This window comes from Lithobates pipiens, unplaced genomic scaffold, assembly GCF_037356315.1.
Source record: "Lithobates pipiens isolate NorthernLeopardFrog02 unplaced genomic scaffold, aLitPip1_a1.2 Scaffold_16, whole genome shotgun sequence".
Lineage (NCBI taxonomy): Eukaryota > Metazoa > Chordata > Amphibia > Anura > Ranidae > Lithobates > Lithobates pipiens.
Window position 1 is genome coordinate 376443342 of NW_027507748.1, and position 14076 is coordinate 376457417.

At 40.1% G+C, this 14076-nt stretch overlaps 1 protein-coding gene across 2 annotated transcripts in view; it reads right to left on the reverse strand.

Moving 5' to 3' along the window:
• Positions 1–14076, reverse strand: part of MMP28 (matrix metallopeptidase 28) — a 111021-nt gene that overhangs the window by 16924 nt on the left and 80021 nt on the right. For both annotated transcript variants that reach the window (XM_077482173.1, XM_077482172.1), the window contains 2 exons: positions 10202–10420; positions 4992–5234 (listed from right to left, as the gene is read on the reverse strand). In XM_077482173.1, the coding sequence (XP_077338299.1) occupies positions 4992–5234; positions 10202–10420 (462 nt within the window). The remainder of the gene's footprint in view (positions 1–4991; positions 5235–10201; positions 10421–14076) is intronic.

Below are 14076 nucleotides of genomic sequence, written 5' to 3' on the forward strand. Positions count from 1 at the left end.
TCCCTCCTCTCCTTTCCCACTGGGAATGTGTCAGGATGGAGAGTGGAGGAAGGGGCCTGCAAACATGTAATTTACCGGCCCTTCCTTTTCTGAATGAGCAGAGTCAGTGATCATGGACTCTGTCCATTAATAACTGAAGCACCCTAAATTGTGTTTACGATGCTTAGGTTTATGAATGAACAGGAGCTTTCTGTGTCCTGTTCATTCATCTACAGTGCTAATTCTGCAGAGAAAGGGATTGGGGAATCTCTGTCTGACACTCTACTGATGCTGTCCAGTAAAGCCCCCCAAATCATTGTGAAAAAATACAAAAATTGAAAAAAATATTTAAAAAATAAAATTATAAAAAATTCTGACACTGTCCATTGCTCTACTGACACCATCCACTGGCCCCCAAAAAGCATTTTAAAAAAATAAATAAAAATAAAAAACTACTGACACCATCCACTGCCCTACTGACACCATCCTGCACATACTGCCCACCGCCATACACTCTGCACTCTTCTCCTGTACATACTATCTGCCACCAAGGATGAGCTCAGGCGCATTCACAACTCCACGTGCCACAAATAATAATTCCATGTGTTAGTAGATTTTTCTGTGCTGTATTATTTATGAAATGATTTATTTATATTATTAATGTCTTATGGGACGGTCAGAGCTGTGTATCTCCTAAGGCCAAGTACAAAGGGGGCATTCTCACACTCCTTACTACTTTTTACATTAATTTTAATTTCAAGGAGAATATTGTGTGAAAATTGCAATATCACGGTTTGCAAAAGCAAGACTGTGCCACAGTAGGCAGCAGTGAATTGGTGGTGGGGAAGCATCACATACGGAGTCCTTAAATTCCAAAAGAAAGGAGACGACAGGCAGTCGGCTCTGCAGCATCTACCTGTAACTGATATGTCAGATTTGGCCAGACTAGACTTCTTTCTTACACTGTTTTATGTAGGTTACAATAACACGTTGTGTATACATTTTTGGATATGTCCATTATTTTTAATTTACATTCTTTGGCACCCTAACATGCATACACTCCAAAACACATCTGAACCCCATCTCATTATGCTGGCTTGCATTATGTTGGAAAAAAACACCTCAGGTGCCTTTTTTTGGTTTGACCATCAATAAAAAGCATTAATGCACATTAGCGCATGTGCAAGAGTGGGTCCTAAGGCTGGATTCACACTTATGCATTTTTTGTGCTTTTTGAATATTGCAGATTTGCTCTACAGAACGTTTTCCATAGGAAACTATGTTAAATGGGCTGTAGTGCAAATCTGCAAAATGGAAAAAGCACTAAAACTGCATAGGTGTGAATCCAGCCTAAAGTCACAAAAGAAATGAACAGGGCATAATACTAGAGACAATTCAAAAAGCAAAAATAATATAAGGCAGTTTACTAATTCTTCAATGTCATGGCTGCATTCATTTTCTTTTTTTTGGCTTTATTCTTTTATTTTCACCTGGTAAAATCTGTAATTTTTCAAGCCCCATTAGCATACTAATCTGTCCAGCAAATAAGGGCCCTTTCACACTGATGCGCTTTTGATGCTTTCATATTGACTTACAATGGAAGGTGCCCTTTTGGTGTGCTTTTGAAAAACTGCACCAAAGATACAGCTTGCAGGACTTTCGAAAGCGCAAGGCACCCGCAGTGTGAACAGTTACATACGATTTAATAGGAAACATTTTTCCAGTGGTTTTTTTAACCCTGGAAAAGTGCAGCAAATGTGTTCCAGTGTGCAAGAGGCTTTAGAGGTTTGAGACAAACTATTTAACACTGACAGAGGTGCTTACAATAGTCAGCTTTTATGTGAAAAATTTATACCAGCAGGAAAAAACAACAATTGCCGCAGCTGTTAAAAAAGTGTTGTCTGTTTGACTTTAATTTGTCATAAGACAGAATACAAATTAGGAAAGTGATGTACGTGAATGTATTGTATTCGAGCATGCGTGATCTTGGTCACTCGATTTTTTTCTTACAAATAATGCACTAATTGCATGAAAAATCGCCCATTCAGTTGTCTTCCAATAAATATTTTTGTGCTTGTCCTATTAGATATTTTTGCATGAACTGTCGCGACCGGCTCTCAAAAGCTGTGTTCTAATGAATAGATTATCAGATGATCGCTCCAATTGCGTTTTTATTGCGCCTGATTTTCTCATCGTGTGTACAAGACATAGGACAAGAAATGTGTTACTGGCCAGATCGCCAAGTGAAAATAAAGGAAAAGCAAAAGGAAAACAAAAAAAATGGATAAAAAAGCCACCACATTTAAAGTGGTTGTAAACCCTCTGGGACCACTTTAACCTACAGGTAAGCCTAGATTAAGGTTTACCTGTAGGTGCAAGGAATATCTCCTTAACCTACACAGTTAAGGAGATATTTTACAAAAACCGGGCACCGATGTCTACGGCGAATGCACGCCGTAGATAACGGCGCAGGCGCACTGAGCATGCCGTTAGTGAAGGCTAACATGCCATCACTGACTGCTCCTGCACGCATGTGCCGGAGTGACATCATCGTTGCTCCGGCCACTCACAGCGACGGAGCAGTGATACCCGGAAGGAAAATGGACACTTCATGGAAGAGGGGACAGCGGTGACATCGCTGGCTCCTGTGTCAGGTAAGTGACACATAACGGGCTACTATGCGATGTGTTATTGTGAAATGTAGAGTGTTACTAAACCCAGGCCACTGCATTGACTATATCTGGTCTCCCACAGTATACAGAAAATGGAAATGCAATTATTTTAGTAAATATAAACTGATAAATACCTTTTCTCATCAGCAGTATATAGCAGTCTTGTGATTTCTATCAGTTCCTGGTGAAGCTTGTAGGAGGAGATTTCATACTGCACTGAGCTATCCTATGAGGCTGCAGGGCTCCTGACCCTCTGTCTGGACATGTCTGGACAGTGCCAATTGGCCCTGTGCAGATCACATGCACTCTCCAAAGAAAAAGAAAAACCTTTCTAGCAATACACACCAAACTGAGCATGTGCAGCCTGACTCCAAAGGCTCTGTCTCATCCAGACTTGTCCAGGGAGACAGTGCAGGGAGGGGAGGATCTGTGTATAATAGATCAAGCAGCCTTTTTTCACAATGCTGAGGATTAACCCCTTAGGTTCCACAGTGAGGATCCAAAGTTTGGGCACCCCAGGTAAAAATGTGTATTAATGTGCATAACGAAGCCAAGGAAAGATGGAAAAATCTCCAAATGGCATCAAATTACAGATTAGACATTCTTATAATATGTCAAAAAAAGTTAGATTTTATTTCCATCATTTACACTTTCAAAATTACAGGAAAAACAAAAAAATGCCGTCTGCAAAAGTTTGAATTTATAGCATGCACTGCCCCCTTTGCAAAGCTGAGACCTGCCAGTGTCATGGATTGTTCTCAATCATCGTCTGGGAAGACCAGGTGATGTCAATCTCAAAGGTTTTAAATGGCCAGACTCATCTGACCTTGCCCCAACAATCAGCACCATGGGTTCTTCTAAGCAGTTGTCTAGAAAACTGAAACTGAAAATAGTTGACGCTCACAAAGCTGGAGAAGGCTATGAGAAGATAGCAAAGCGTTTTCAAATGTCAATATCCTCTGTTCGGAATGTAATTAAGAAATGGCAGTCATCAGGAACAGTGGAAGTTAAAGCAAGATCTGGAAGACCAAGAAAAATATCAGACAGAACAGCTCCCAGGATTGTGAGAAAAGCAAAAAAAAAAAAAAACACGTTTGACTGCACGATCCCTCCAGAAAGATCTGGCAGACACTGGAGTTGTAGTACACTATTCCACTATAAAGAGATAACTGTACAAATATGGTCTTCATGGAAGAGTAATCAGAAGAAAACCTCTTCTACGTCCTCAACACAAAAATCTGCGTTTGAACTTTGCAAATGAACATATAGACAAGCCTGAGGCATTTTGGAAACAAGTTCTGTGGACCGATGAGGTTAAAATAGAACTTTTTGGCCGGAATGAGCAAAGGTATGTTTGGAGAAGAAAGGGCACAGAATTTAATGAAAAGAACTTCTGTCCAACTGTTAAGCATGCGGGTGGATCAATCATGCTTTGGGGTTGTACTGCAGCCAGTGGCACAGGGAACATTTCACGAGTAGAAGGAAAAATGGATTCAATAAAATTTCAGCAAATTTTGGATGGTAACTTGATGCCATCTGTGAAAAAGCTGAAGTTAAAGAGAGGATGGCTTCTACAAATGGATAATGATCCTAAACACACCTCAAAATCCATGGGGGATTACATCAAGAGGCGTAAACTGAAGGTTTTGCCATGGCCTTCACAATCTCCTGACCTCAACATTATTGAAAATCTATGGATAGACCTTAAAAGAGCAGTGCGTGACAGACAGCCCAGAAATCTCAAAGAACTGGAATACTTTTGTAAGGAAGAATGGGCAAAGATACCTCAAACAAGAATTGGCTGGCTACAAAAAGCGTTTACAAGATGTGATACTTGCCAAAGGGGGCAGTACAAGATATTAACTCTGCAGGGTGCCCAAACGTTTGCAGACGCCATTTTTTTGTTTTCTGTAATTTTGAAAGTGTAAATGATGGAAATAAAATCTAACTTTTTTTGACATATTATAAGAATGTCCAATCTGTAATTTGATGCCATTTGGGAGATTTTTCCATCTTTTCTTGGCTTCGTTATGCACATTAATACACATTTTTACCTGGGGTGCCCAAACTTTCGATCCCCACTGTATAACAAGCATGCTTTACTGCATATACAGACTGATTTTACTCTTGTGCGTTTAATAACACTTTAATGTTACATCTTAAAATAACTTGGTATAACTTTTTTTTGAGTCTCAAAATGTTACTACATATCTCACAAGCCACCAGTTGTATTTTATTTTTTGTTGCACTGCCAGCAAAAACAGAAGCTACTCACAGCCACCAACCAAGTTATATATTAAAGTAAGATCCATGTCAGGCATATTTGTCGAAGAAAATTACCATAGAGATTTTGGATGGCAAAGATATCATCAAAATTCAGCACATATTCTCTGCCTAATTTTTTGTAGTATGGAGACATGAGGGCATTTTTGAAGGGTGAATGCGGAAGCCCAAGCGTGTGCCCAATTTCATGTGCCAAGACAACAAACAGATTTCTGCCCTTCCCATTCAATGACCAGTGTTCAGCATTGTCAAAGTGTGCTTCTCCTCTTCTTGGAAAAAAAGCATGAGCCAAAGCACCACCTGCCAGAAGACATAAGACAGTTAGTACAAAGAATGTGTCCTGACAATAAGCAATGCTAGATCAAACATACCTTTAATTTAAAGAATATAGGGTAGGATTGCCACCTGTCCAAGATTCATCTGCACAGTCCAGGTTTGGAATCATGTGTCTGGGTTTCAGTCTGCCTGAACCCCAGACATATTATTCAGACTGGGCTGTGGCTCCCCAAGTAACTGAGATGGTTACACAAAAATATGTTGCTGTCTGGGAGCTGGGGACCGCTGTCTGGGGGCAGGTTTGGTATTACTGGGGGCGGGGGGGGGGGGGGGGCAATGAGGTCAACAAGAGCAGTTTGGCCATTATGCTGCATTATCGCTCTTCTTGGGGCACCCAAAGGTGTTCCAGGTCTTTTATAATCTTATAATGTATACTACGAAAACAAAAATATGCCCTGTGCTGCTAAAGTGTTCGGGTTTGGCTTGAAGAAAATGTGGCAACCCTAATATAGGGTTAGGAAGCTTTGTAAAAATATTTAAAAAGGAGTATAAAGGACAACTTAAATGTCTTTTAGTGCATTTTTCTTTTAATGAATCCCCCACTATCTAGGTGCAGTGCCAGGTAAAATACTTCCCTTCCTCCACAATTCAGCAATTTACACTGTGCAGTGTTATCCAGTGCCGCATAGTCTTTCCCACAAGAACCTGTTCCTCTTCTTACTGTGCCTATGCATCATAGACTCATTCTCTCCTATGGATAAGCTGTATTATGCTGGACAGCTGGAGGCCACACAGCAAAGATCTCAGAAACAGGTAGGAGGAAGGGTGAGCATATTACCAGGCAGGCTGCAATCAGAAGAAGTGGGGAGAATAATTGAAATATAACTGCACTTAACCACTTCAATACCTATTCTGGCACTTCTCTGCTACATGTAAAAATCATCTTTTTGCTAGAAAATTACTCAGAACCCCCAAACATTACATATGTTTTTTAGCAGACACCTTAGGGAATAAAATGGCGGTCATTGCAATGGTATTTGCGCAATAATTTTTCAAGACGCCTTTTTTGGGGGTTTTGGGTTTCATGAATTAAAAAATAACAAAACAGTAACGTTTTTTGTATAATGTGAAAGATGTTACACTGAGTAAATAGATACCTAATATGTCACGCTTTAAAATTGCGCACACTCAAGAAATGGCGTCAAACTTCGGTACTTAAAAATCTCCATAGGCGACATTTTGAAAATTTCTACAGGATACCGGTTTAGAGATACAGAGAGATCTAGTACAAGTATTGTTGCACGCGCTCCAACGCACGCGGCGATACCTCACATGTGTGGTTTGAATGGCGTTTACATATGTAGATGGGACTTACATGTGCGCTCACTTCTGAACGCAAGCTACTGGGTCAGGGACATTTTCAATTTTATTTTTTATTTTACTTAATTTTTTTTATTTTTGCACTTTTTATTCACATTTCTTTTTTTTTTTATCACTTTTATTTCTTATTACAAGGAATGTAAACATCCCTTGTAATAGGAATGGTGTGTGACAGGTCCTCTTTATGGAGAGATACTTCCAGGAACCGAGGCGTGACATCATAACGTCGCGCCCGGGCCTTGGATGGTTATAGAGATGACTGGTGACCATCTGGTCACCGGAAATCTCTATCTTCATCATACGGCGCCGGCCGATTTTTTCTCCAGACCCAGATGGCACGGGACAGCCTGGAGAAGCACCAGGTGGCGGGGGGCTGTGACATCATAAGGGGTGGGTCACTGGGTGATGTCACGTGGTGACCCCACCCCTTATGTCACAGCCCTGCCCCCTTGTCCCTATATAAGTCGCCACACAACGCGTCCCTGCCAGAAGAGCTAGTAAAAGAGCAGAAGATATCGGAGGAGTCCAGCAAGAAGACCCCCCCAAGACGGAAGACCACTTATTAAAGGGGGCTCCTGGATTCCGATAAGCCCCCGCCCACAGACCCCGACAACCAACGGCCAGGGTTGTCGGGAAGAGGCCCTTGTCCTCATCAACATGGGGACAAGGTGCTTTTGGGGTGGGTACATACATACATACACACACTTTTATATATATATATATATATATATATATATACATACATACATACATACATACATACATACATACATACACACACACACACACACACTCTCCTGTGCTAAAGGATAAATGAAAAGGAATAAATATGTGCAAAAAAATGTATTTAAATAGTGTAAAAACTAAACTTGATGGGTTTCTGCTCTTAAAGGTGACTGTGCCTTTAAATGTGAAAATCCATGTAAGAGTGCTACCCAACCTTAACCAACACAGCTACTATTGTGTAACCAAATTCCAACTAATAAATAAAATACAGTCCACGTAAAGTTCATATGTTTATTACTGATACAAGTGCCTAGCTTCCTATATAAAATATATATTCCCAATCAATGTTCATGTTAATTTTTATTTACATTTATGTAAAAATTTATTGTCCATGTAAAGCTATATGACAACAGCCAACCTAAGAATTTAGACTATGGATAGATTTCTTATCTAGCCACTAGATGGTGCTATTAACATGGGTTTGTTTTAGAAAGATAATATTAAAGGGTAACTCCAGATTCGTAGGGAAAAAAAATAGCAAAAAAAAAATAATATAGCTTATATAATTGCAACACTAAGCATTTTTGTAATTGAATGTTATTAAAAATGACCTTTCCTTTTCAGTTTGCAGTCAATGTAAATTTTTGCAGAATACTTTGTGATATGGCCACCTGGAGTTTTCTGTATACAGAATGTGTACTGGCCACTCCCCAGAAGCACCATTTCCTGCTTGTGTGATTGGCTCACCAATTTTTCCAGAAGTCTGCCTAAGATACAAGTCAGATTTCAGGCATCCCTTGGAAACAAAAATGTCATTTTTTGGAGAGGTACTTTGAATAGGAACACGTCTAAAGGGATGCAGGCCCAGCAGATTTCCTCATTAGTGCCCAGTAGCTCCACACCTGACAGTTAATTATGAAACCACTCCCATTAGACCTACTCAGAACAGAGACACAGAGAAATACACACTGATTTTTTCAGAATAATAAAAGGTAGGAATCTGCAACAAAGTTTGTTATAATCCTTGCAATGTACATTAGATAACACAGAGGGGAATGTTTTTTTTCTCAACAAAAGTGGAGTTACGCTTTACTTAAAACTTGAATTATACTGGCTAGATCCCTTATATAGCCACTAGATGGTGCTAATAACAAGGGTTCCTTGAGAAAGACATTAACCAAAACTTGAATCATAATTTAAAGTTATTTAATTTATTCATTACCCCTTTAATTTTAAATATTTTTTCATTTAAATATAATTCAGCTTCCTTAGACATTTATTAATCACCAAATTTACGAGAAGCCTAGACCAGGGTGTTCCAAGATGGAGGATTATAGGCGAGATGAGGTTTGGTACACCTTTAAGAATAGATACAGGAAGAGGATATTTTCATGGGAGTCCATACCATCTGGTGAGTGACACAGGAGGAGAGCACGGATTGCACAGCACAAATTGTTTCATCACTTGGCACTTTCATTTTGCACAATGAGAATCTGCACTATGAAGATTGTGGAAACATATGAACTTTATTTAATGCATTATTGTTATTTATTGAACTGTATTTGATTTATTAGTTGGAATTTGGTTACACAATGTCAAGTTACTGTTCGTATATGCTCAGATTATAACTGTGACTGGCACTGGTTAAAGTGGAACTTAACTGAATCTGAGCACCACAAACATAAAATGCTATTTAATTCATTTTTAATATTCACAGCAAACTCGCCCATCTATCCATGTCTCAATGCTTTATTTTGTAGAGAAATCGCTGTAAAAACATCCCCCTCTAGCATGTCAAGCCATGGCCATCTTGCGTAAGGGCAGATGATTCATGTAGCATTTACTTCCTGGTCCTGGAATCGATCTGCCTTTAGCTCAGGCATGCATGCAGGGGTTGCAGGAGAAAGCTCCTCCTCCCCTCCTCCAGATGAAAGAAAAAATGTCCAAAATGATTTCTGGGATGTATGACATTATGTTGGCCTAGGCTAGAAACCAACTACATGATTGTTAAAAAAAAAAAAGTATAAATAATGTATTTCCGATCTTTTTATTAGCATAAGGATTAAAAATAGTTCATGTTGATTGAGAGAGTTTAGATCTGTTTTCAATGATGGAACTTTCAATAAAGCTGTGGCCTTGCCCTTTCCATCTTAATCTGTCTATGTGTCATCTTTGGGCAAGGGTACTCATTAAAACACAGTTATGGATTCAGGCCTATGCTTCTCAGCAGTCAAGATCTACAGTTAGCTTTTATGAGTTTGTTCCTATTGTTAAAGTCAACAAAATACATCCAGCCTGCGTGTAGAGGAAATGTGAATTTAGGAAGGCAGCCATTCCTCTAATAGTGGCTATATATGTGTTTCAAATTTTATTATCCGAACGATGTGCAATTTTATCAAAATGATTTAATCTGCAAAAATCAAATAGTCACAGCTTCCCTTCTGATCAATTTAAAAACAGATTTGATCAAACGGAGTTGAATGGCAAGGACAAAAAATTCTTGATAATTTTCCATCAATTGTTAGCATGTAGATGAATCCGATTGTATTTCAGATTATGAGATTGCATGGTGGAAACAGACATGCAATCACTAAGTTAGGATTGGATCTTCCAAATATCGATTCAAATACATTTTCCAATGTGCAGCATATCAATTGAATGGGTCATACACTATGAAATATTCCTATCAGGAGGGATGGATCGGAAAATAAATCTATTTATATTGAAGCCTAGATGACCACAATTAAAGACAGGATCAACCTACACTAAAACTCACTGTGTACTTGAAGTAGGGAGTCTGGGTCGTCTGTTGTGAAATAGTTTCTAGATTAATATATCTCTGTGTGTTTCAATAACAAAGCTTACAACAGTGAATGGTTTAGCACCTGGTCCATCAAATGCATGCCTAGCTCCATCATTGTGCTCTCCATCGAAGAAAGCCAGACGAATGTTTGCTGGGCCACTTGTAACCTCAGAGAAGGTCAGCGAGGAGACATTACTCCACAATTCAAACGCTGCTTTAACTGCCTGCCTCACCTGATGCTGAGACAGGTACCATGGCCAGTTCACAATCTGATAGGTCAGCTGATGTTTGTACCATTTACCTGGAACAAGAAACAAAAAACACATTCATACTCTATTTTTCTGTAAATGGGATATACAGATCAGAAACGATAATTGCATTGATGTTTTATGAAAAAAAATATACATGAAAATGGCAAATTTATTTCATGGCAGCACTGATAAAAAAAAAAAAAAAATAACGTCAAATTTACATTTAATGACCATAGCAACCAGTTCAAATGCAAGTTTTCTAACCTGCATGAGAAAATAAACCAAGAATGTTATGGGCCGCTATGTATAATATCCTTTTTTTATGTCACAAACTTATTGCACAACTCCCTTTAGATTTAAACTCAAGATACACACACACATAATATAAATAAATATATAAATAAATAAAATGTCACTGCCTAAAATGACGGTCTAGGCCAGATTTTGCAGGAAACAGGCACACTAATGATGCAGGTGTGTCCTGGGTTTATGTTACAGGTAAGTGGCCCTACCCTCTCCAGGGGGTCAGTGTGTGAAGGGAGCTGTTACTGTCAAGGTAAGAACAAAGGCCCAAGCCTGTGAGGATGTAGCAGCTGGAAACTGCAGGAGAAACAGTCAGAGGTACAGCATTTTGTGTACAAGCACTGGGACCGTGTTTGGCGGCCTGGAGGACCAAGGTAGGAGGCCTGAGCAGTGAAGCTGCAAAGAGAGCCAGGAGGCTGAATGCTCTGTTGTGTTGCATTGATGGTGAGAACCCCCTCCTTGGGAAACAATTCAAGTGTGAACTTTTTGCTTTGTTTTAAATAAAAGCCGGCAGAATAATCCCCAAAATGTATTTTTGGTGTAGAGTAAGCTCACTGGTGCTATGAATGACTTACAAATTCCACAACTTGTAAAACACACACACACACACACACACACACACACACACACACACACACACACACACACACACACACACACAGTGCTGTGAAAAAGTATTTGCTCCTTCCCAATTTTGTATTTATTTGCATATTTGTCACACTTGATTCAGATCACACTAAATGCAGTTTTAAATGACCAACACAGCATTTCATAAAAAGAACATCATACCAACAGTCAAACATGGTGGTGGTGGTGTGATGGTCTGGGGCTGCTTTGCAGCTTCAAGACCTGGACCACTTACCATAATTGATGAAGCCATGAATTGAATTCTGCACTCTACCAAAAAATCCTGAAGGAGAACGTCCAGCCATTAGTGCATTACCTCAAACTCAAAGCGCACTTGGGTTATGCAACATGACAATGATCCAAAACACACCAGCAAGTCCGCCTCTGAATGGCTCAAAAAAAAACTCAAGGTTTTGGAGTGGCCTAGTCAAAGTCTGGACTTAAAGCGGAGGTCCACCCTAAAGTAGACCTTCCGCTCATTGGAATCCTCCCCCCCTCCGGCGCCACAATTGGCACCTTTCAGGGGGGAGGGGGGTGCAGGTACCTGTACAGTACAGGTATCTGCACCCACTTCCGGGATGGCTCTCTGCGGAAAGGCGGCGTAGATTACGCCCCTTTCCGAAAGTCCCCTGCTGGGAAACACAAAGATCCCAGAGGCAGCGGGTCCATCCTTATTGCGCAGCGCGACTCGCGCATGCGCAGTAGGGAACTGAGAAATGAAGCCGAAAGGCTCCACTTCCTGATTCCCATACCCAAGATGGCGGCGGCAGCACCCGAGAGACGATCGAGAGATCGGCTTCGGGTGCCGACATCGCGGGCGCGCTGGACAGGTAAGTGTCACTATTTTAAAAGTCAGCAGCTGCAGTATTTGTAGCTGCTGGCTTTTAAAAAAAAAAAAAAAAACGCGGACGCCCGGCGGACTCCCGCTTTAAATCTGATAGGATGCTGTGGAATGACCTTTAACAGACTATCCATGCTCAAAAACCCTCCAATGTGGCTGAAATAAACCAATCCTGCAAAGAAGAGCGGGCCCAAATTCCTCAACAGCAATGTGAAACGCTCATTGCTAGTTATCGCAAACACTTGACAGCAGTTGTTGCCGCCAAGGGTGGCACAACCAGTTATTAGGTTTAGGGGGGCTATTACTTTTTCACATAGGGCCAGTGCCAGGGAAATGGGCATAGTAGAACTGGCAATAGTGCCAGTACTGGTAATAGACACTTCCGGCGCAATGATGCTCTTGCGCCAATGCGCATGGAAAACAGGCATACACAGATTCTTGGCGGCGCTAATGTGCAACCGCACATGCGCAACAGTGCTAATTGGAGAACGTGCATGCGCAATAGGTGCACATAAGTTTCTCCTGTAAAAAGTTAATCTTATCTTATTTTAAATTGTAAAGGGGGTTATTATGCTGTAGTAAGGTTACCAGATTTTCAAAATGAAATCCAAAGACACCCCTGACCACATCCACCTTTAACCACACACCTCAAAATCATGCCCTCGTTTGTGGGCAGACCCACAAATCCATGTCCCCATTTTTAAAGTCCCTCAAGCAAATTAGTAACAAGAGGCAGATATTCAAGATATAAAGACAAACAGATTTCTAATAAGAGGAACCAAGATATGCAAGCATAGTTAGGAGGGTCACCTTGAAGATACTAAGAAAAATCATAAAGGGCTCCAGCGACTCCATTTTGGGTTGAAGTCTGCACAGTGCAACTGATGAGTTGGCCTTTTCATAGTACAATGTGTACACTAAATTGCCAAGTATCAGGCTCTGTTTGAACAGACGCCTCAAAAAGGGGACTGCACTTGGGAATTGGGGACGTATTGTAATCAAATGCTGTAGGGAGGTCATGGATCTCTTGCAATTATTATTTTGTTAATTATATTAACTCTATTTATTACCCTGTCTTCACTAAAAATATTAAACTTAAAAAAAAAAACATTTTTTATTGCTCAATAAAAAGCTCTGTACTTTATTTAGCTGTCTAGCCGATAGCCACAGGATGTCCTTATGGGATAAAATGCAGGTTTATAAATACATAGGCATGACAAGTCATGCAGTTTAGATCTGAATCTGTTGATTATGCTAGCAATGCTCAAACCCTTATTATTTATCTTAATCACAATCACCATCACTGCACCGATGAAGTGAAATTAACACCCTAGTGTGTAACTTCAAAGTGACACGAAACTGAAGCCATGAAAAAGACTTGAGAAGACTGATAATTACAAGTGGTGAGAACTTGGCAGGGGAGGGTCAATAAGGAACATCTTAATAAATGGGTCATCTACATGTTGCCTGAGGAAACATCCACCGAAAGCCTGTCTAGAAGCAAAGCGTGCTAAGACAGGTGTGTTCTATCACAGAAACAAAGTTGCATCAGAAGGCTCAGTGACTCATTATCATATTGAGACAGTTTGTCACTACTCATCTGATGTATCATTACCTGCAGACAGTTATAGTCTGCATTCCTCACCAGCCAAACCCTACACACGCCAAGCAACAGAGGAAATGCGTGTCCTGTTAATGATTTGTTAAATTGTTTTGTATAACTTGCAGGACAGAATGTTACCTGAATTATGATATTCGTTCCAGCTTACACTTTAAAACTAAATAAAATGATACGAGATAAACAATTCTGCCACTTACGACCAGGCCAATTTTTCAATGTTTTTTATTTTTTACAATTACCTGTACAACATGAATATATCAATAGACTCCTCTGAATGTACTGTAAGTATCAAGATGCAATGAAATCATGGGCAC